The sequence below is a fragment of the Rhipicephalus microplus genome, chromosome 1 (assembly GCF_043290135.1).
Source record: "Rhipicephalus microplus isolate Deutch F79 chromosome 1, USDA_Rmic, whole genome shotgun sequence".
NCBI classification, from domain to species: domain Eukaryota; kingdom Metazoa; phylum Arthropoda; class Arachnida; order Ixodida; family Ixodidae; genus Rhipicephalus; species Rhipicephalus microplus.
In genome coordinates this window covers 295,299,979-295,323,661 of record NC_134700.1, presented here as the reverse complement: position 1 = coordinate 295,323,661, position 23,683 = coordinate 295,299,979, and the positions used below count along the sequence as shown (strand labels likewise).

Sequence of the window (23,683 nt, the reverse complement as noted above, 5' to 3'; positions counted from 1 at the left end):
AACCAATCACGTTCTCAGGTTCAAGACCCTGTCTGGCATTCTCCATACCTACTAGCGAGCCCACCTCCGATTCGATACTGTTTATTTTGAAGAGTGCTTCAGCACTCCCATCGTGTTTTCTCGGACAAATAGCAGTTACGCTATCCTGTGAACTATAATCCCTTCTCTCTCTGAGTGAGATATACGTATGGTCTAGGACCATTGACGTGGTGCCTGCTGCTACCTCTGTCGGTACAAAACAATCAGTGGCCACTATATCAGAGCCTTCATGGCATTCGCTGCCATCTTCCCAATGACGTTCTAGCGCTCCTTCCATGGAGCTATTGAGAGGTAGCCCTACCCCTTCCCGAAATGTGCTCGGCCTCTGCGACGTTCTGATACACACCTCATTCTGAATGGAGCGTCTTTGTTCCCTGCTATCGAAGCTTTGCTCCACAACATTTTCCACAGCTTCTAGGTCGCCCATATCCAGGCGCTCTTCTTCATAGGTGCTTGGCCTCTCAGAGGTCCCCAAGCAGCTAACGGAAATAATATGTTCCCAGCCAGAGAAGCTTTCCGTCGCTTCAACAAACTCCTCATGACTCCTGCCTTCTTGGCTGTCCACCTCTCTGCCTTCCTCTATCTGAGCTTCTCGCTCCGAAGTAAGGCTGTCGCGAGGCTCGAGGCCAACCTTGCAGGAATCGACTTCCCTCCAGCAAACGCTGCTATCGGAGCAAACATTCACCGCTTGCTCGACCTTCTGCATCGCCAGCTGCCCCCTTTTCGCCATCGCAAGCTCGAGTCGCCGCTCGAAGTCCACCCTCTCTAATTGGAGCTGCTGCTTCAGTATGCGTGTCTGACGCTCTAGCAACACTTTATTTTCACGCGTTACGCGCTCTAGCTCCTCCTTCTTAGCTCTAAGCACCAATTCAAGCTTTTCCTTCGCCGCCTTTCGTTCTGCAGCCCGTTGCTCACGCTCCCTCTCCATCCGCTCCTCGTACCATACTCTAAACTCCGCTCCCGTCAGTCCCATTTTATCCGCCAACTCAATTAACTCCCACGTGTTCGTCATCGTGTTAACCGCGTCAAAAAAATCTACTGGGAAAACAAACGACTTTGTCCTGTCGCGGACGCCAATTTGTGATGCGGGTTCTTGTTGCTGATTTGTTTTTCTCCCGGGCTGAGCCTCAGAGAGTTTTGTTAATAAGGACAAAGCCGTTCGGTTTCCAAGAAACACACAAAAAGTTTAATTGAAAAGTAAAAAGGCAAAGATTCCTCACAAAACAAAACACTTAATAAACAGTTGACTGGACATGACGAAACACATCTGTAAACACCCAACAAGAACGTTCAAAGTCAGTAACTAAACCTAACGTTCGAAAGGGGCTGAGTGATGGGAGTAGCGCAAGAGTAGCGGTGCAGTCTCACCCACAAGTTGGTTTTCGGCGGTGATGAGAAACCGGAACGCCGTGACTCCTGCGTCAATGCGTGGGCTGGACGAGGACGAGGGAACGCTGGCTGCTGGCGACACGTCGAAAAGCCCTACCAAATCGTGATGGTTTCGGCTTGAGGAGCGTGGACACGTCGGAGACGGGAGAACGCAGGCTGGTGGCGACGCGTCCGGGAACTAGGGTCGACCTAGTCAAGCAGCTGGGCGCACAGCTCGGGCCCGGAGCCCGACGGCTGTAGCTCGCCTGCCGGAACCAAAGTCCGCAGGCCCTGGAAAGGAGTTCAGGACCGGATGGCCACGGTCCTTTGGAGCGGGAACCCGACAGCAGGAGGCCCCGGCCGGTGGAAGTCCTGTAGGCTCGGGTCCGGAACCCAACGGCCCATCTTCAGCGCCCGGTCCGGTGACGACCTTCCGCTTGCACTGCCTGCCTCGAATTCCCCTTGCTCTGGTCCCCCCAGGCTCCTGCTTCAGCTCTGGCCCACTTGTCTCGTTCTCATTGGAGATACTGCTGTTTCGTGGTGTCAAGCCATTGGGCCTTGAAATCTCCGTGTTCGCTGCCCATTGGATGTTTTACCTTTTGTTTACTTCACGTCCTGCCACGCATCCTCGTGCTTGACGCTCTTTAACGTCGTCATTCTTGTTTAAGCAGCACCGCACGTGCACTCTGGTATTTCTCCTTTTGTTTTTTTTTTTTTCCGTGACGCGCACTTTTCGAAGGCGCGCACTTTGAACGCGCACCACACATCACAATAGTGGAGACTCGCAGAATTGCCAGTTCCGCTTATAATTAGAGAATTTCGGCTTCTTTCGCCGAGTGCTTGCATAATTGTCCAGTCGCTTGTCGTGTTGTTCTTGTTTTTTTTTTTGGAAGTGGGGGTGGTGGCTTTTTTGCATTTTTCCAGTAAATACAGAGAGATCGTTCTGTGCACTATACCTTAGTGATCATTCCGTGCACCAGTACGCGTTTGTCGTTCCCTAATAGTTTTTTGTCGATGACTTCGAGAAGTTGAGTGTTGAAGTCAAACATGCGGCGTGGGAATCGACAAGTAGCCTTAGTCATGCGTGGATAGCGTGCTTTGAACTGAACGGAGACTACCCTGCAGGCGATGTTAAAAAGTAACTCTGTGCTTTCATCTATGGTTGCGCATATTTTCGCTCTACAAATTCACTAGCTGATTTCTTGAACTCCCCTTGATATTTTAGTGACATACTTTTAATCACAAATAAAATATTTTAAAGAATCAGAAAGTTCATTACGTTTACTCGTATTTTGTAATGGGTGTTTGCTTCTTTGCTGGCATAGCAGCTGTCAACACTGGTGGAGAGGTTGTAGTTAGTTCCATTCTTGGAGTATTAGAGCCCAACGCAATAAGAAGCCACCCCCAATACAAAAGTCCTCCACAAGCTGTACGAATCGCTTTGGCAAGAAATATTCGCGTGTCATCCTGCTAAAGTATTCAGCACACGTTAAACAGATAACGTGCCACAGAATGAGCTTCCTTCAGAAATTTCTTTTTTTCACGAGACAAAAGCGAAGTAACTTTAACTTCACTTGCTTTCAATTTTTGAACAGTGAACAGGTTCGCTCTCTAGTATACAGATCTCTGGTGCGAAAGACCATGACGTACGTTCCTTCATAGTATCCATCGATGAGAAGCGGTGGCTAGGGACGGCGTGCTGTCGCGACGGACGATTCCCTCGATGCTTCTTACGTGATTGGCATATGAAGTGCGACTTCACTACTTTCCAGAAAAGAAAATGACGGTGCCTGCAGTGTTTGCAGCAGCTAATTTGATGTCTAGCGTCGAGTAATGAAAATGTGAAGCTGGGCGCATAACGTAGGCTTACAATTCTCAACGCGTGTGGGAGGCTTGTTGTGCGCCGTTTGAACTACGGTATGTTGTTGCCCCCGTTTGTCCCCAACCGCGCAGCCGGCATCGGTGGCGCACTGTCGTAAGCGGTCGAAACGTTGCCGTGCGTCTAGTCTGCGAGCGTACAGTAACGGCGGTAACGATATATGCTAAAACACCTGGCGACTCGAACGGGGACACCCGAGAGGCGCAGGACTGCAGGTGTGCTGCTGCATTGCATAAGGAGGCTAGAGCTGAGTGATCGTTAAACGATCATGTGCTACAGTGAAAGTTCAACCTTTCGCTTGGGCGCTTCGGACGTTTGCATCGATCTCGAAGACGGAGAAAGCCGGCGTTATAGCGCGGGTCAATCGCGGCGATAAGTCTGGCAGGTGAAGGGGGGCGCACTCGCATACATTTTTCTCGCCACCCAACGGGGGTGCGCCGAACGTGACCGCGAGCAGCTGCAGTCCGCGTGCGAGGCGAACAAAGAAAGCCGACAAACGACCCACTTGCGAAGAAGGCCGGAAGATACGCCTTCTGCGGGGCTTGGGCAACGGCTTCCACGGCACACGCAGTGTCCCCCTTCCTTTTGCATGAGAGACAAAATAAACGGACCCGCGGAAAGAAACAGCAAGTGAGCTTCCCTACGGATACACAGTAGACGTATGTTGCTGAACAATGAAAGTCCCTGGGAATAATGGTGGAAGGAATGGTGCAGTAAGTGTCGCGGTACATCGCATTCACTTGCGACAGATCGGCGCCACGCTCGCCCGTGCATTCGACGTGGTTTCCGCACGAACGGTCACGCTTTCTCCGGCTCGGACATTCCATCAAAAGCACAGCACGATGTCACGAGTTGAATTCCTGACCCCAACGACCCTATTTTGGAGCCAATCGAACGCATAAAACCTTTAATGTGTTGACTAATTCAATCAGATGGTGAAAATTACTCTTTCAAACACAATACGGTGGATCCCCTTATAGGCGAAAGAAGGCAGTTCTCAATCCTGTTATGACCGTCAAGAAGACAATGAGCTGAAATCTCGATAAGCGGAAGTGGCCATTATCCGTCATATATTCCCAATATATAAGCATATATAAGGCGATATATGCAAGGAGAGCAACGACGAAAGCTTATAGTATATGCACTCAGGAGAAAGTCAGCATATATGTTACGTCTGTGATTGCTCCCGGTCGCGGAGGTCGCATTTCGATGAAGGCGAAGCGGTAGAGGCCCGTCTACTGTGCGATGTCAGTGTACGTTAAGGAAACTCAGATGGTCGGCATTTCCGGATTCCTCCACTATAGGGCTTCTCTCATAATCATATCATGTTTGGGAGTGTTAGATTCCCGATACTACGATTTCTGTGATTACGTCATTAGACAACGCGATTAGCATCACTGATAGCATCATGTGGGGTCGCTTATTTGATACCTTCTTAACGCCCGGTTCTCGGACTCATGAGACATACAAGGCTTTCTCATCAAAAGTAAACGATCGATACACAATAGGAAAATTCGCTTGTTTTATGTTGCTGAAACCATGACGCCTCTCATATAGCGGGGAATCCGGATAAAATGTGACGATACGGGGCTCTTTACTACGCATGTAAATTTAAGAACGCGAGCGTCTTTTTTTATTCATCTTTTCTTTCACTTTGCTCACATCGAAAAGCTGGCGCCGCATCCGGGATTATACCCACGACTTCAAACTTAACAGCGGTACTCGATTGTCACTGGTTCAGTGCGATGAGCTCACATTTGCGTTGAAAGACTTCACAACAGTGTAGAGTGCTGAGCAAATGAATAAATACTTTTTCATGTGCAGGTATTTCCTCGGCATCTCAGGGTGCAGCAGCAGAGTGTGACCACTCGGTCTGGCGCAGTCATGCCACACTGAGGCACTGCATACACGCCACCTTGGAACCGGAGGAAGACAGCTTCTGGACTTCCCTCATCACGGAATTCTTGGAGCCGGAGAAAGCGAAAGATGCGTCCGCGGTGCACGAGATGCAGGGCAAACTCGACGCTCTCCGGAACAGCGTCGCATCAGCACTGCTCTTCTGCAACGCAATGTACGTCCTGGTCATCGTGCTGCTCCAGCACCACAAGAGCACGTTGTACATTGAGTGGCCTCTGACAGCCAACGTGACCATTGGCTACGTGCCCTCCGCCGAGTTCGTCGTCGTGAAATCCAACTACCAGCACCTCGAACCTCTGGGCATGGGGTTCATCGCATTCTTCGCCTTCATCTTGTTCTTGCAAGTGTGTGGCATGGTGATACATCGTTTTCACACTTTTTCGCACGTGCTGGCGTCCGTCTCTATCCTGGACTCGAACGAGCCCAGGGAGAGCTACGTGAGTCACCTGACCGCCTTCAAAGAGCTACAGACGCCCGAAACAATCGAAGACCTGCCTCTGGCCAACGGCGGCGCTCCCGGCGAGGAGACGTGGCGAAGTCCGAGGACGCTGGACCTGGAATTCGTCCTCACTCGCAACCTCAACAACATGAATCGCGGAGATAACACCGAGCGTAAGTTTTCATCCGCTACGGTCCCCACCAACGTTACTAAATTAACGTCGGTCACTCCGTCGTCTTACGTCACGCACTTGACTCGAGCAGGAGCGCGGTATGAGCAGGGCCAAATCTCTTAGCAGCGGCGGAAAGGTGTCACTGATTGTGGATTGGGCCATTTTATGGATAATACGCGGATGTTATTGGACTACTGTAACTTTCACGTCACAGCAGCTGTTCTGGCCGTAATGCGTGCTCGATTAAGTGCTCGGAATTTAAAAGGAAGTAAAATATGGAGGTAAACTTACCGTTTCCTGCTTTTCATGGCGAACAAGGCAACTGGATGTCTTCAAGGAAACGCAGTTTGAGAGCAGGGCACAGCCGGGAAGACTGTGATGGTTATCCGAAATTCTGCCGTTGAAACGAAAGCAAAGATAAATACGAGGTGGTAAGGGGGATGCGTAAACTGTCCTGTCATGACAAACAGGTCGAGTGTGATTCACATGGCTCGGTAAATATGTATGCAACTGTTCTAGAGATTCGGATGGGACTTGGTTTTGGTAGCAGTTGCACGTAAGGAACAACAATGCGCCAAACATGACCAAATCCTCTCTTTCCATGCAGTGCTTCCCGAGACGGGCACGAATGGCTTGAAGCGCACACTAAGTCGACAAACTCTGGCCGCTATGCTACGCCATCGCGGGAGCGACCCTTCGTTATCTCGCCGGTCAAGAAAGTTACAGCGTACTGTCTCATCATACAGATGACAGCAGCTGAGCGGGCCCAAATGACATGACATGAACAAATCGTTTTACAGAATAAAAATGTTGACGTGGTTGTGAGCGCCGCACAAACCAAATACCATGGTGCATAGAAAGAAAGCTCACAGACATAAGCGTGCGCAGGGGAGACGGAAGGCTCAATGACTGCAGCGTCCCTTCCTGTTAAGTGCTTGTATGTGACAGACTTCATCCCCCTTCCCCGTGCGCACGCGTATATCCGGGGGTTCCAGGTTAATCTTTCTGTTTTTTTAATTAGGCGCTCGAAGGCACGTGAAAACCACTCGTGCAAATAAGTTAAGCGGCCAGGGGTACGGAAAGGTAGGGGATAATTATCGCTGTCAGCAACCCAATTGACTAAAATTTATTAGTTTACTTTTTACTGGCAGCGGTGAATTGGCATGTTTACATTGAAAAAGGGTAATTGTTATCATGTATGCCTACGCTTCCACCCTCTTCACACGCTAAACACCCCACGCAACAGATGCGCCACTTTAGGGAGAAACTTTGTGCGGACCCTCGTCCTCTTTAATGCGTAACCGTGCGAAAGACAAATAAGCTTTGGAGACGGATATCTCGGAGCACAGGTGTGCTAGAAAAATTGACACTGTGTACAAACATCACTGCCTACATTTTTAAAGACGATAGTCTTTCTTGGGGACCTTCGACGGAAAAAAATTGGTCTGTCTGTCTGTCTGTGTGTCCATTTGTCTGTACAATTGTCTGTTTGTCCGCCCTAACAATACCTCAAACTGCACCAAACGGCCAACCCCATCCGCAGTGCCCGCCAATATTGCTCAAGGTTTAGCGTTCATAGTTGTGCGTTTTTCAATTAAAAAAGCAAATATTTCGCATATCTGCGGCGCCATAACAACACGTCTATGTTTTGTATGTCTGCCTTTATACTAGAAGAGGCACACACAAGCAACTCTAAGGACAGTAGCGTTTATCGCGCTGTGCTGACTGGCCGAAACGCGCGCAAACAGCAAAACAGAGCTTGGAGGCTGCTTCGGAACTCACCGACAGCCGAAAATCTTGACGCCTTCAAGAAAATAGTCTCAAGGCAGGAGAACGCGTCGGCAGACCAGAAGAGAAAGCTGGCAGAAGTTTTTGTCAGGGATCAATCCATACACACAGGAGGCTAAAGTCTGGAACATAGTCGGTAGGATAGCAGGAAAACAAGTACACACACTTCCACTCTTAAACACCCAGGGTGATACCTTGGAAGATCAGGCAAACTTCCTCGGTTGACACTTCGAACGGGTGTCCAGCTCATCCCACTATACTGACACTTTCCAAAAATACAGAACAAGAATAGAAAAGCAGAAACTCGAACACAAATGCACTAGATACGAGGCATATAACCAAGCTTTCGGTCTAGCTGAGCTGCGAACGTCTCTAAACTCCTGCAGTACCTCGGCCCCAGGTTCTGACCGTGTGGTGTATGAAATGTTAAAAAACCTACCAATCGAAACACGAAAAACCTTACTTTGTTTGCACAATGCTATCTGGTTTTCGGGCACTATCCGTATACCTCCTAGAAAGAGGCTATTATTATTCCCATTTTGAAAGAGGGTAAGGACCCTTCTTTACCTTCGAGTTATAGGCCTATTGCACTTACAAGCTGTTTGTGCAAAGTCTTCGAAAAATTGATAAACTGCCGACTTGTACATATCCTAGAAACAAACAATTTGCTCGACCCATTTCAGTGCGGGTTTCGAGAAAGTAGATCCACCACAGACCACCTTCATTTATTTATTCATTTATTCATTTTACCTGCAGCGCCAACAAGGCATTACAGCAGGGAGGTATATGCAAATACATGAATACGATTCATCGTATGGGGAAAAAAAAGGAAAAAGAGAACTGACATGAGAATAAGTGGTACAAATCTGCACAATAGCGCGTCAAATGTACAAGCAGTGCCACAATGAAAAATTTACATGTGCGACAAAAACGTGTGAAACAGAGCATCAGATGTACAATTAACAATATTACCTGGTAGTTTATTCCAGGCCTCAATGGAATGGGGAAAGAAAGAACCCTTGTACACGTCAGTACGGCAATCAATCTCACGAATTTTCCATTCATGGTTGCGTCGCTTAGATACAAAGTACGGGGTTAGTAAGAAAATTTTAGGATCAAGACCAGTCTTATTGAAATAAATACGATATAGTAGTTCAAGTTTGTGACGCAACCGACGTTTACTTAGTGTTTCCCAGCCCAACTCTGATTTAAGTAATGTAATGCTAGTGCGAAAACTATAATTTTTAGTTACAAATCGGGCGGCGCGGTTCTGGACGCGTTCTAGCAGTGTACATAAATTTTCAAATTGTGGGTCCCACACGGCGCAGGCGTACTCCGTAATGGATATTACGTTGGTGAAATATAAAAGTTCTTTAACTTGTTCGTATCGAAGCACAGATCAGGGACGCCTTCGTCCATAAACAATATTTTCTCTCTGTATTCCTCGATATCGAAAAGGCTTATGATACAACATGGCATTTTGGAATTCTAAGAGACCTGTCCCACCTTGGCGTGCGCGGAAGAATGTTTCACATAATCGAAAATTACCAGTCAAACCGGACATTCCGTGTCCGAGTGGGCACGGTTCTTTCCCAAATATTTGTCCAGGAAACAGGCGTGCCACAAGGTGATGTACTTGGCTGCACACTTTTTCTCATCAAAATGAATTCCTTGCGCTTGTCCATTCCTCGCAATATGTTTTATTGTACATATGTCGATGACGTCCAGCTTGGCTTTAGATCTTGCAATCTGGCGATGTGTGAGCGGCAGGTTCAGTTGGGTTTAAACAAGGTCTCCAAATGGGCAGAGGAAAACGGATTCCGACTGAACCCACAAAAAAGCACGTGTGTCTTGTTCTCCCGAAAGAGAGGCATGCACTCAGAATCCGACATTGAACTGAACGGGCAACGTCTGTCTGTTAATACGGAGCATAAATTCTTAGGATTAATCTTGGACAACAGGTTGACCTTCGTACCGCACATCAAGTATCTAAAAACAAAATGGTTAAAAGCCATGAATGTTTTGAAAGTGTTGTCACGTACTAGGTGGGGTAGTGACAGGCAATGTCTCATGAACCTATATAGAAGCCTCATTCGCACCCGCTTAGATTATGGGGCCGTTGTTTATCAGTCTGCGACTCAAAGTGCTTTGAAGATGCTGGACCCCGTGCACCATTTGGGCATCCGCCTTTCTACGGGTGCTTTTCGCACCAGCCCCGTAGAAAGCCTTTATGTTGAGTCAAATGAGTGGTCGCTTCATCTGCAGAGAACTTACATGTCCTTTGTTTATTTCCTTAAGGTGAAAGCAGATACGAAGCACCCCTCATACTCTACTATTAATGATTTGTCGAGCTCAACTCTGTTTCAAAACAGGCCTTCGATGAGGCAGCCCTTCTCAGTTCGCCTGAAGAGTCTAGCTGAGGTGATCAGACGAGAACCGGCGCATTCAGCATGGTATGGCCGATGGCTTTTGGTGCCATCAGCACTCGGTGTTCCCAGGTGGTCTCCTGAGGAAACTGGGGTCTCACTTGAACACAGTTTAATGGCTCCTGTAGCATACCCGCCACCGTGGCAATGGCAGACTATAGGCTGCGATGTGTCTTTTCTAGAAGTTACAAAACATGCGCCTATTGCCCATATCCGAACATACTTCCTGGAACTTCAACACAAATACACACGTCCTGAGTTCTTTGCAGATGCCTCCAAGTCTAACTCCTCTGTCTCCTACACTGCTGTCGGCCCATCCTTTTCGGATGCTGGCCCTCTACATCCAGGCACAAGTATCTTCACAGCGGAAGCTTATGCGATACTTGTGGCGGCTAAACACATCAAGCAATTACAAATACAAAAAGCAGTAATTTATACGGACTCCCTCAGTGTGGTAACGGCTATGCACACTCTTAAAAAACACAAAAACCCAGTCCTTGTCCACTTCACTCCATTTTGTGCGCACTCTACACACTCAAACAACATGTTGTAGTGTGCTGGGTGCCAGGGCACCGTGAGATTCAAGGCAACGTGAGGGCGGATCAGCTCGCTGCATCCGTCCACAAAAGCACTGCCCCTACACCCATATCAATCCCGGCCGTTGATCTTAAGCCGTCTCTCAAACGAAACCTCAGGGTATACTGGCAGAGCAAGTGGGAGACACACACACACAACAAACTACACGTTATTAAGCCACACCTTGGTCATTGGCTGCCCGTATCGAAATCGCGTCATACAGAGGTAATACTAACGAGACTCATGATAGGACACACATACGCGACACACACTTATCTTTTGTCTGGTGACGATCCACCATTGTGTGACAGATGTGGTGAAGCATTAACAGTCCTTCACATGTTAATCCAGTGCAAACACTTAGAAACTCTAAGAAAACAATATTTTCCATTACCCTACCGACAACATATACCTTTACACCCTGTAATGTTCGTCGGTAGGGAACCGCTTTTTAGTCATAAATCATTGTTAGCGTTTTTAAAAGAAATTCATAGTTTTCATATCATATACCCGGGCATTCCGTAGCACGACCTCTCCAGAGAGGTTTTTGCTGCGGTGGCTACACAAGAAAGCACTTGCCTCACGGCCCTTGGACGCAAGGGTATGAACGAGCGAGGCACTTGTGCTAATGCCATACATATCCACCATCGTCTTTTATCACCAACTTTTGTCATCTATTCACACCACACACACCTTTCACGGCATGGTCATGATTTTATTACTTGTATGTTCTTACCCGCCTTACCGCGAGGAATTTTATAGCCCTTATACAGCCGCTTATCACAATCATTGTCCATATTTTTAGTAAGATGAACTGGCGCTCTTTGGCCGTGAAATGGCCCTTGCGCCACAAAACATCAAACATCATCATCAGCAGCGCTGTGCTGACTGTGCAACGCGATGCTCAAGAAGGTGTTTCCAACGCTTTGCTACGACGACACGGTGGTGACACCTGCCCGTCGCTTTGCATTCTACACCTTATCACCTCCGAGACTGGCACGCATCTTTCTCCGCGGTCGCGCGCGCCTTTGTTTTCGAAGATAACTGCCAGATGGCGCTTGTGTCTGACGTGCCTAGATGCGCTTGTTTGCCTCCGCTACACGCTCCAGGCACTCTAACGCAGCGCCTTCAGAATACCATTCACAAATTTTCTTGCGCAGAATATGAAATAAACGTTTTTTTTCACTCTCTCCAGACGCTAGACTATCGTCTTTTGACGACATTTACAGTGTAACATGTAGATTTGGGCCAATTTTTTAAAATATAAACGTGCCAAATTACCCCAGCCGGTAAAAAGTTAATTATAATTTTTAGTTATTAAGGCTGCTGACAGAAGTAGTTATCAACCAACTTCGTGTCCCCCTGGCCACTTAATTGCACAAGTGGTTCTCACGTGCCTTCAAGCTCATAATTTGAAAAAAAAAAAATACAATAAAGCTTAACTTTGACCACTCGGTATATCAGCACATACTACTGTCGCTGCTTCAGCCAGCTAACATGGTTTGCCCAAAGCGCCCCGTGCATGCACTTGAACGTGTATGATGTACTAAGCGCGGCCTACCACGTCGGATCCTGATGGTGTAGTATCACTGCGTATGCCTACACACAGGCACAATTGTGTTTAAAATGATAGTGTTGTTTAAGAAGTCGATACTGCCTTTGTTCAGCTCAGAGTTATGAACTGAACGACTCTGCCGTGAAAAAAAGAGGTAGACGGGTGTGAGGTCAGCCACCTGGAATGCAACGAATTATTCACTATGAAAACGCGTACTATAAGCAATTGATCACATTCGTGCAGAGGGTGACTGAAAGAAAGGAAACTTCTCAATGGCTGTCAAACGAAAGATAACGTGGTCTTTATAACAGCTCGCGATTTATTTACGGTTTTCCAGGAAAACCTTCAAGGGAGAAACAGTCATGTTGTTTGTAACTGAAGATCATCACCGTCCCCACACCCGACATTTTTTTTCTTGAACCCACTATAGCAGGTAAGTGGTGGAGCCACTTTCGCGCTTCTCATGAAGATACCAATGACGTCAAAGTACGCCATTCTCGTTGCACGATTCACAGCTTCAACTGCGCTTCTGGAGACAAAGAGGAAGCGTAGCATTTCGCTGTGCTAAATATCTAACACGATGGCAGGCAGCCTTGATGGTGTGCACACACTCTGCACTAGAAAGACTCGGACGGAATGCACTGCATTTGAATCACTAATAGGGAAAGTCCAACATGACCAATTTACTTTCAATCATTTCTAGCAGAATATCTGAATATGTACATAGAAAGTATGCGCATTCACTCCATGACATCACTGGTGTCGCTGTTACATTCGAAGTCGAAATAGTAGGAGTGTGCGAATAGTGAATTTTAAAACCCAATCGTATAGCGACGATGCCGAATCAATCACGAATAAGAATGAAATACCAATAATTATAATATCTGGTGTTCAACATTCCGAAACCACGATATTGTCACGTTTCTGACTACAAACTTGATTTAAGGGGCTCGTTGAGTCGGCTAGCCAAGCAGCAGCTTAGATAGATCGTCTTTGTCCTATTTCACTCGTGGATCTCGCCTAAGCAGGCCGTGTGGCAATATGACTGTGGGACGCCGTAGTTGAGGGCTCCGGAAATTTCGACCATCTGGTGTTATTAAACGAGCCGCTAAATCTAAATAAACAATTTCATCTACATCGAAAGTCAAGCCGGGTTTCCATCCCGCGACCTTCTGGTAAGCAGTCGAGCGCCATATGTAACCAATAGACTGCCATGGCGGGGCAAAATTAAATACTATTCGAATGGTATTTGAACAGTATTTCATCAGCAATTTTCAAAGAAATCCTAGACTGGTAAAGAGACAATTTTTGAAAACAGCCCAAGAGTTCCATATTTTATTTGAAGGAAATGTTCACAGGCTTTAACAAAGGAACATTACGATTACTTTTTAAGCGACAGAAAAAATACCACGATTATTTAAATTCAGCAGTACCTGGAAACTTCTATTTTTTAACAGCAAGCTGAAATATAGCGGTGACTAAATTATTCAAGTTAATTCTTATTCAACAGCTTTTAAATGAAACTGAAACATATAATTAAATATTAAGCAATTTTCATGAGTTAACATTGCCATGAATGTCATGGTGAAGATAGTTTATTGCTGACACTGTTGCTTCGGTGCTGTGATCCCTTCGTGCCCTTCGTGCTGTGATCAATATGGCGAGGATGCAGGCCCGTAGCCAGGAAAGGCGCCCCATCACGGGGATGCGTGGATAGTGCCGCATGCATCTGGGGTGATTAGATAATGAAAGCAAGAAAAGTTACTCCTCGTTATTCTTATTTTGTTCTCTCAAGCAGTTTTTTTCCCTTGCTGATTGTTCAAAAACTATCGGGCATTTCGAATATACCTTATTTAATTCGAGTACTGAATTGAATAGAACGTTATTCGATTAGTTATTCCAAAATTTCGAATATTCGCACACCCTTACAAGATAGCCAAGATAGCACCGCAGTGTGTAGAACTGCACCGCAAGTCAGGCGTTCATACAACCCCGTTAATTCTTAAATGCTTACAAAATCTAAAGTGCTGTTTTAGTTACCCATTGTTAAAAACAAGGGCTGCAAGCATTAAGCATCCCAGCCGCGAGCAAATCTGACGCGCGACGACAGGATGCCTCATATACTTATCAATCGGGCGGCACAGGAGTACCTCGCGAGTATTGCAATAGTTTCGTATGAGCCTACCACGTTTAGCTGCAGATCGCTAGCTTCAACAACAAACTCCCACGCTACGGGTCCGGCCGCGTGTTCCCGCGATGTGTCAACTGCGGTTTCCGCGCACACGACGCCAGACCACGGTGCGCCCGCAGAGAGACGGCAAGCTGTTGAGAGAGGAGAACCAACCCACTTCGCCGCCCTTGGTCATGCGCCTCGCCTGTACGCAAATAGATGGCAGCACCCGGCCGGCTCCTACGCGCGCCGTCTCGAGTCTTCGCGTACTTGTGATTATGTTTATCTTTTTCACTCCCTTTAACTTGAAACGACCGGCTGGCCTGGCGGCGGGAGAGGATGCTGGTGGCACTTAGCGCTCACGATCTAGCCGCTGCTGCCGTCGCCGAAGGTTGGAGGGGCACAACGCTCTCAAAACCTGTTTGTCTGTATAGCCCCTGTGACGAACAACGGCGTACCTGACGGCGCGAACCCGAGACGACGTCTGCGCAATCCGAGCTTACCGATACAGCTTCGGGTGTCAAGAGCATGGGATGTGCAGATTCGCCGAGCGGCTGAGGGCCTCCACGACGAACCACGCTGGAGAGCGAAGTTCGTCCCTCGGTGCTAGCTCGGAGTTCAAAGCTCCGGGAGCGGTGGCCCCCCCGGCGAACTTCTGTTGCCACGTTTGTTGACGTCCGGTAAGCGTTCTTCACTCACTCGGCCCATGTGCGCTGCCTTTCGCCTGTGGACTTGGTGGTTGCCTTGATCGCTCGCTGTTTCTCGGTGCAGGTAATTTCGAAAGTTAGGTTGTCATCGTGTATTTTCAGTCGTTTCACTCATGGCGAAGGGCATAAATGACTTGTCGCCCATAACGACATGTAGACTCGCTTCTTCTGACCCGTTCCGTAATGTCTCAAGCGGATGACTCACGGGAAGCGCACTCATGTCGCGGAAGCGTTACTTATGGAATACCACTTTCACACGTGTTAGCCGTCGCTAAAACTGGGGCTTGTGTCTCGAGTGTCGAGGGCGCACTTGACCCGCAACGGTCAAGACGGGGTCATCAAATGAAGCGCAACTGGCCGGGCAGAGTCTTGTCACTTGCGTGCCCTCCTTTTCTTACTCGCCTCGTTGGACGCACCATTCTTAAAGCTTGGCTATCGGGCTTGCATCGTTACTTCCGGCAAGATACAAGTGCTGGGCTTTCGTGTGATAAGCTGTTGGGTATTATCGTTGCCGCGCTAAACTTGTCAGCTGCTTTCCACATCTGGAGCGTATCGTTGTAGTCGATCGCTAGCGCTCTGTACTTGGCATCGCGGGAACAGCATCGTCACCCTGAAATTTAACTTTTTTTTTTTTCGCTGATCGCGTTCATTCTTCACGCCGACTTCTACCGACGGCAGAACTATTTTCGATCGGAAGGCACCATACATCACCAGAGACAGAGCAGAGTGCGAAGTTTCTCGAGATAAAAAAAAAAAAAAAACTGTAGTTTCGGTTGCTTGCAGGCGTGAAACAAAGACTTAACAACGCTCGAAAAACAATAGTCATAAATTGGAGAAGAGAAGGGATATATGTCTCTCGGAGCACACACGCTGCCTGCAGGCCAGGGCTTGCACGGGCAAAGGGGGCCCGTGGTGGGGTCTAGAGCGAGTTATTTTCGGTTCGGAAGCTCTCGGAAGAATACATGGTTGATTGGGCCGAATAAAGGGTGAATGGCCGTCGCGACGACTGCCACAAAACCGATGACGCCGAGACCTATTGTGTGCAGATATGGCGAGGAACCGCTCTTGAAATAGCCAACTGTGGGGAGCTCATTGGCTGAAGACGTCAAATTGTTGTCATAAAGCAACTGGTGTTGCTAGGCTCTACGAAGTACGCAGGCCCTCAAAGTGACTTTGTGCTTTTCATGTGATGTGCATTGACATAAACACAGTTGTATGACGTTTGCATTCTCCTGAAGCAATCCTTTGTGCTGTAGCACAAACCAAGGAAATTCTGCAAATTCTTTTTTTCCTGGGTGCCAGGGAAGAACTACAGGAAGAGTGAGTGGTGCCCTTTCAGCCTTTCTCCTGTGAAATTTACATGAAAATTAAAGCAAGTTGGTACAGATGTACAATTATTGAAGAGAGCCTCTAAACAAGACAGGGGCACAGGGCACGTGTCTGTGCATTATTACACATTCCTCCTATTGAAATATTCAGTTTGTACGTGTGTATCTTACATATACATGAACGTCAATATGCATGCACATATAAATATGAGATCCCGAACCCACATTTTCCCCAAAGAAAACTAAATCCAGGCTAAATCTCTGTGCAGTTGCATGGCCAGAGGGTGGTGCACTGCTCCCCCCTTTCCAAAATTTTTTTCCCCATGGCATATGGAGCAAGAAATGGCCCTTTCAAAAAGAGCCCCCCCCCCCCCCCCCCAAAAAAAAAACTGCTACATCCCCTGTTACTGTTGATGGTAACTAATTTAAGATCTAATAACGAATGTAGGGCTACATTACAATAGCTTTACGGTCACTGAGGAAAGCAGCTGGTTCTTTGCACAAATGAAGTAGCCTGTACTCAGCCCTAAGCTGATGTGTGCATCTGTAATTCACTATTATATAGTGTAGATAAATAATTAACTACATAACATGCTGAGCAATCACTCAACATGTACACTGATTCTTTGTGACTAAATGAAAATAAATCCATTTTTCATTATGAAAAAAAGGACTTAACAGCACTGCAATGGTTAACTTATAGTTTGAACTAGCAGTGGCACACCAATTCATGGCTATTAGTCAAGTTCACTGTTCTGTGCCCGTATATGAGCCCGGATAGGCACACTTCAGTAGTGTATACTCCATTGCCCCATAAATATATGTCACCATTTTGAATACAAGCTACGTAGTTGTACTGGCATTTGAAATAGTAAATATCCACAAAAAAGGAAATATTATGCATCAAATAAGTTCACAGCTGAAAAATAAGCATCCTATGAGCTCATCCTCTTTACGGGTGCAAAACAACTATATAAGGAGCATTTTTAGGAAAACAAATTACAAGAAATTTATATAAAAGCTACCCCGCTTGAAGTATTGGCCCATCAGTGTTTTCTTTTTTTGTGCTAAGTTCAGGTGTATGAATGCATAGATTTTGTTCATAGGCGAACCGTTAATTATCTTTATTAGCATACCACAGTTTTACTTATCTACCAATAGTTAACATACAGACCAAACTTTTATTGAACCTAGCATGGCCTCAAAAATTTTTTAACACGTTGCTTAGTTTTCAGTTTTTAGATATGTCACATACCAGCTATGACAGCAGTAAGGTATATTAAAAAGGTTGGCATAATCTCTTGAACACAAGTCACTCACAAATGCTAATTCTGATTGCATAAGCTTGAGCATGTTGGTATGACACATTTTAAGCAGAATTGTTCAGCAAACTGGGAGCGCGGGAGGAACACACACACGGAACTAGGATGAGGCACATAGCACAAGCGCTCACTCCCCCGCGCTCCCAGTTCGCTGAACAATTATGAATTACCAACTAGCCCCACCTTTCCATCCTATTGCAATACATTTTAAGCAAATATAAATGTGATAGAAAGTTTCGAGGATTGTAATAAGCCCTTAGCGATTCTGTAAAGATAATTGTTTGATAAGGCAGCACGATCCTTCAGGTAATGACAGCATGGTCACCTTTTCTGCTCTAACTTACAAGGACAGTTCGCCATAGACATGACTCTCACGATAACACTATGCACAATAGACAGGTCCCAGCATGAGGGGTTCTTTACCTGCATTTGAACCATGTCCCACGCCAATTTTAATTGGGCAAGTAAGCAATGAAGCGAAGAACACTTGCAAAATCTGAAATACGGCAGTCAGTCACCTGTGTAGCCTACACATGCAGATGCAATGCCATGCCGAGCCCGTAGCCAGGAATTGTTTTCTGAAGGCAGGTGGGGGGAAGGGGGGGGCACGTGTGGAAGGTCTTGAAAGACACATATTCTCATTATTTATTCTCCCTAAACTTCCCCCCACCGTCTAAATTTCGAGAGGCCCCCCTTTGGCTACGGGCCTGCATCATGCTCATTTTCAGATTCGTTCAAGTAAATCGGAGAAAGCAAGAAGGCAAGCTTTACGGTTGCTACATTTTTGTAGACTTCTATGGTGGGTAATAAATGGCTCAAAATAAATACTTGAATAAGCTTTGGTGTGAAATCAGTTCCTGTTATGGCTTCCCTTTGCTTCATCCATGTCTTTTAGTTTTATGAGTAAATCGCTGGGTGTAAAATATTAATAAAGCCATTGTTTGATTTCAGCCATCTGAAACTTGGAATTATATGTATATAATTTCCTTTTCACTATACAGCTATGCTATTGCTTCATAAAAATGACACTAGCTGTTGATGAATCATAGCTGTCCTTTGTTAGTTTTTGAGTAAGTCTTGGCAAGAGTGTTGAGATGTGTACGTGGAATTTAGGAAGGCTGTTTGTTTCATTTGGCAGGCATCCACCATGCCTTCACGAGAGCAGTCCCGGAGCAGTGCATTTTCGTGCAGCAGCCCAAACTGCACAGGTCTCTTGCTGGGTTTAGTAGCATCAGTGCTGGTGATCGGAGGCATCTTCTTGGCCTTCCACAACTGGGACTACAACTGGCTTCTTGTGTCTGGCATTGGGTCGCTACTAGTCCTCATTGCGGCTGCGGTGCCCTTCTGCAGTAGGGAGAGCGGGAGACCGGTTCATGGCAAGCGGGGAAACGGTAGTTTGCACATGGTGAGGCTGCACTCATTGTCCTATTTTGTGTTTTTCAAGGCCTAACAAAAGTGTTGTCAGTGTAGTCGCCATTGCCAACATTAATAGTGTGAAAATGGTCACCATACCTTTTGCCAGAGGTGAAAAACACCCCAAATAAAGAGGAATTTGGTTGAGAAAATCTTTGCTAAGCATATGCAGAGGTTCCAAAGATAGCTCGAGGGGGTTCTCTTGGGAACCTGGTGCAGCCTCGGTTCTGCTCTGGGACCACTCCAAAGTAGAATTGTTCATTGTATATTAGTCCATGCTGGTGCAAGGGAACCCTGCTGAGCTATATTAAATGCCAAGAAATCGATCCGAGGCTCAGTCACACTCAGTGCCAACCACATGTTGGCTGCTGGATTCAGTCGATTCTCGTGCTTATTTTTCAGATAGGCTAGTGTTGAGAATGCGTGCTCACATGATGTGCAATAATTCTTTTTTTTAATTTTTGAATCTTCGGACTTTTCGCGTATGCTAGCGGCACCTATCCTCAAATAGATGGAAAGCACATGGTAGTAATATAAAGCCCCAAAGATTTAAGCCTTTACGCGTCCCATTTTCGAAGTATGGTTGACTACAAACTGCTGGCGGGATTTCATAACTTGCACATCTCTATGACGCACTGAGATGTGCTTATTGACGCTTGGGTGAAATAACGGAAATTCTCTAGATGGATCACACCTTGAGATCGCCATCTAAGTGAGTTGAGTGGGGAAGTGTGGAACCAAAAAAAAAAAAAAAAATATATATGAGTGACCCTGAGGAGGGGCTTGCGGAACCCACTTTGAGTCTGTTCGAAAATGTAAAAGTTGACATAAATATAATGACTCTTCTAGAGATTATCCTGCTAAGTCATAAACATCAAATAAAATATAGAAGTTTTTCATATGATGCTGTGACTGAAATGTGTTGCAATAGGAACTTTGGCAACCTGTTGTCTAAAGCGTCATTGATGTATGTACACATCTACAGTAAAACTAATAGCTGGGCGAGCTGGTACGTATGCATATTTCAACTTTGTATGCTGGTTAACGTAGTTGAGGGTTAGCGCTCGTCTGTCTCTTTCTTGTCCTTGTCTTTTGTGCACATTAAGAAGAATTAAAATATGGACACGTCATAATAATTTGCTCGTTTGTGTGTGCGTTGATGAATTTGAAATGGCAACACTATATTGAAAACTATTCCAATATAAAAGCTTGCCATTATGTCGTATGAGTATAGCACTGTGATTGGAGCTCTTGATTGTTTGAGTGCACCGCCTTGTTAATGGCGGTGCACTCAAAGACTGCCTGGAAAAATAATTTGATGTCAAATAATTGGTAAAATTCCACATTTTTCTATGAAGTGCTAGTTGGGTCACATTTATTGAAATGGAAGCCATAACCCTCTTAAGATGCAACAGCATTGCATTTGTGAATGGAGAAGTTCAAGCGGCGTGCAAAGACTGATGGAATGCTTGCAATTAGCAGTAGTGCATTTAAAGGGCACCACAACACCCAGCAATTGGCTGTTTCTGACTAAAAATTGAATAAAGGGTACATTGTGCGTGTACATATATCTGCAGGCACAATTTATCCTCTAGCTTTTGTGTACTACGGTACACAAAAGTTAGAGGTAACTTTTGTGTACCATAGTGTCCAAAAGCTAGCACAACTATTGAATGCACATCGCGCAATTATCACCTTAGTGCAAGAGAGCCGCTCAGTAATACACACAATGTATTGATGCTTTAAAAATAACTATTTTTCTCTAGAAGGCATCTCTCAAGTTATCATTAAAATTTACATGAATGTATGTTTGTCACATTTTCATTAGTTAGTAGTAATAATGTGGTTTGTTATTGAACAAGGCTAAGTATTTGCACATATTTCATGCTTTGTATCATTGAAAAAATAATTTTACAATATCCTATTGTTATAAGCCGAGTCTTGCAGAAGGTCTGGATGTATGAATGTTTTTTAACATTGCTTATGAACTGTGTGTAGCTGTGGCTGCGTCTTCGTTTCAAATTTTTTAACATGTGTACATCTCTGCTCTTTGTGCGCTCTATTGACTGGGACCGGCTACAGCACCTCGTCAGGCATAGTGTCTTCTCGCCAACACTGCCCGTTTCATGTTTGATCAATGTACAAAAACATGAAGATGAGCTGTAAAATGAAGATTTCAACGCGAAATGTGCCCTAAATGTCGCCGGTGACAAACCCCATTTAACGCAGGTGGCTGCCATTTTGCCATGGCTTTTGTACTGCAGGAAACAGAATCATCGTCCTGTTTCAGCTGCTACAAAACATTAAATTTCAATGCCAAACTGAATAAATCTGAAACTACTCGACTGCATGCACAGATGACCACAGAGCACAACTGTTTGCCAAAATGCGGACAATTGCACAGCAAGCAGCTGCTTATGTCATGGCTTGCGAGTGTGTCACTGTTGCCCTACTCTCACACTGCTAGCGTGTTTATAAAGATATTCAATAATAAATCGAGTGCTCAACGTAATGTGCTGAAATTTCACCTGCTTTTTTTCTAAAAACACAAACATTAACCGTGATGACAAAAATTGATAGAAAATCACGTGTCATGGCCTCTGTAGGGTCTCCCAGTCTTTGTTGAAACTTGGCTGTGGCTTCTTAGACCTACCTGACGTATTCCTCGAAATCTGGCATTAGGTGATTGTCGCATGCTACTTGGCAATATATAAAACATTCATTTTTGTCTTCACAGGCCAACAGCGAAACACTGCCATCAGCTCCTCCGTTGAGTGCCACGTACTCTGTCAGCCAACTGTCACTGAACATCCTACCTCCATTGTATCCTGGATGTGACGAACTACCGCCAAGTCAACCAAACCGCCCACCAAATGGTGTTCCCATTAACCACATTATGAACATCAATGGGCAGAGCTACCTTCTACTGCCCATTGTCTCACCTACGACACAGACCAACACCAGGTCAGTCAACATTGCATCGTGCGTGTTTAGCAGCCAGTGCTTCACTATAAAGCCTGCCTTGTATTCACCTTCCTAGGATAAGACTAACGTATTCAGGTGGCTTTGTAAAAAAAAATGCAGTCTCATGCTACGCCAGTAAAATGTCCTTTTTAAGTTTTCCCCACTGTGGTAGCAGCCTAGCAGCTGTCGAGTAAGCTTCGAAGCTCAATGCCGTGACTTTAATTCTTGAAATAACCAATGTGTTGGCATAGTTAAGCCAGAGTTCCCTCGTCATTATGGTTTTTCAGAAGGTATAACCCTGAAATTTCTTTTTGTAATATAAACAATGTTTAAACATAGCCATTTCTATCATAACAAGCATCTATTCACATAAGGAGAGTGCAGTCTACCACCACAGAGTAACTAAATTATTTTTATTTACAGGAGACTGATTAAACGGAACCTGGAGGGACCAGTAATATGTGTTTCGTTTAACAGGAGCTCCGTTTACTGAGAGGTGAACAGGGGCTCACAATGCAAGAACCAAATCAATTTCATCAGAAGCGTTTATTCCATTTAAACAGCAGTTCCGTTAAACAGATTTCCATTTACTGAGAGTCTACTGTATATAGCATCATATTAGCCAAGCTACTATGACTACACAAAGCCCTTGTTTTAACTACTTTGTTCTTTTTTCTCTTACAGCACCAGTACCGAGGCACAGAACCCCTGCTATTCAGCTGCCCTGTCCTGCCTTCAGGTTGAGCTGCCAAGGAAACAGGAAAGTGAGCAGCAGAATGAACACAACACTGCAGTTGATGCGAATGCCGTGTCAGAAATGCCCATCACAAACTTTTCAACGCAAAGAGACCTCCTTTGCGAATCTCCACCGGCAGAAGACACAACGTCTCCACTGCCCACATCACCGCTGGCAACGAGCGTGTCCAGTGCGCCCGCCATCCAAGTGTTCGATGCGATTCCACTGACAACGCCAACAGCGGAGTGCCACGAGCCAGACACCCCTGCAGTAACGTGCAGTTCAGAAATGACCAATTGCAACAACAACCGAGCCAGTCGAACAAACTCTGTCTGTGAGAGGACAACAGTCGAGCTGCCAGACGATCTCCTTAGTGCCTCAGAGACTGATGTTGCCATCAGCGACCAATTGCCGCTCATTGTTATCGACCCTGAGAACTCTGAAACAGCTCTCGAGAATGCTCACGATGACTCTGCTGCGAGCACAAACGCGTCACAAGCCGAGAATGACACAGACTTTTTGCTGACGGTGGGGGCAGATGCCAGTGATGTGGACGATGACGACAGGCTTGTTGGCGCTACGCCTCCACCCAGCTACGACGAAGTGGCAAGTGAACGAAACCCAAATGCATTTGAAAGTTCTTTCGGAACATTGTGATTGATGCTGGACTGCAACATGGTCTTAGTGAAGTAACATCAGTTTGCTCGAGGGAGTGTTGCAATTGTTTGGCTTCTAGGCAGCAGCCACAGTTTACAACTTGACAGCTCTCTGGGAAGATACCTGTGGAACACTTTTCAAAACTGGTATTTTAAAACGCAACTGTCAAGTGACCTTATCATGCTGTAGTACTAGAGCTTGAGTGCATTTCAAGGAAATTGGGGCTG

At 45.9% G+C, this 23,683-nt stretch overlaps 2 protein-coding genes across 4 annotated transcripts in view; both read left to right on the top strand.

Annotated features, from left to right (window-relative positions):
• Positions 1-6,656, top strand: part of LOC119159439 (chitin synthase chs-2) — a 107,173-nt gene extending 100,517 nt beyond the window's left edge. For 2 of the 3 annotated variants that reach the window (XM_075865238.1, XM_075865227.1), the window contains exons 15-16: positions 5,111-5,815; positions 6,422-6,656. In XM_075865238.1, coding sequence (XP_075721353.1) covers positions 5,111-5,815; positions 6,422-6,564 — 848 coding nt within the window. In that variant the 3' untranslated portion in view covers positions 6,565-6,656. Of the gene's footprint in view, positions 1-5,110; positions 5,816-6,421 lie in introns of those variants that run through there. The other variant, XM_037412195.2, reaches the window with a different exon arrangement.
• Positions 6,657-14,869: 8,213 nt separating this feature from the next.
• LOC119159438 (uncharacterized) lies at positions 14,870-23,683 on the top strand. Its single transcript, XM_037412193.2, has 4 exons — positions 14,870-15,009; positions 18,825-19,091; positions 21,837-22,063; positions 22,748-23,683. The coding sequence occupies exons 2-4, from the start codon at positions 18,834-18,836 to the stop codon at positions 23,454-23,456; spliced, it is 1,194 nt and encodes a 397-aa protein (XP_037268090.2). The 5' UTR covers positions 14,870-15,009; positions 18,825-18,833; the 3' UTR covers positions 23,457-23,683.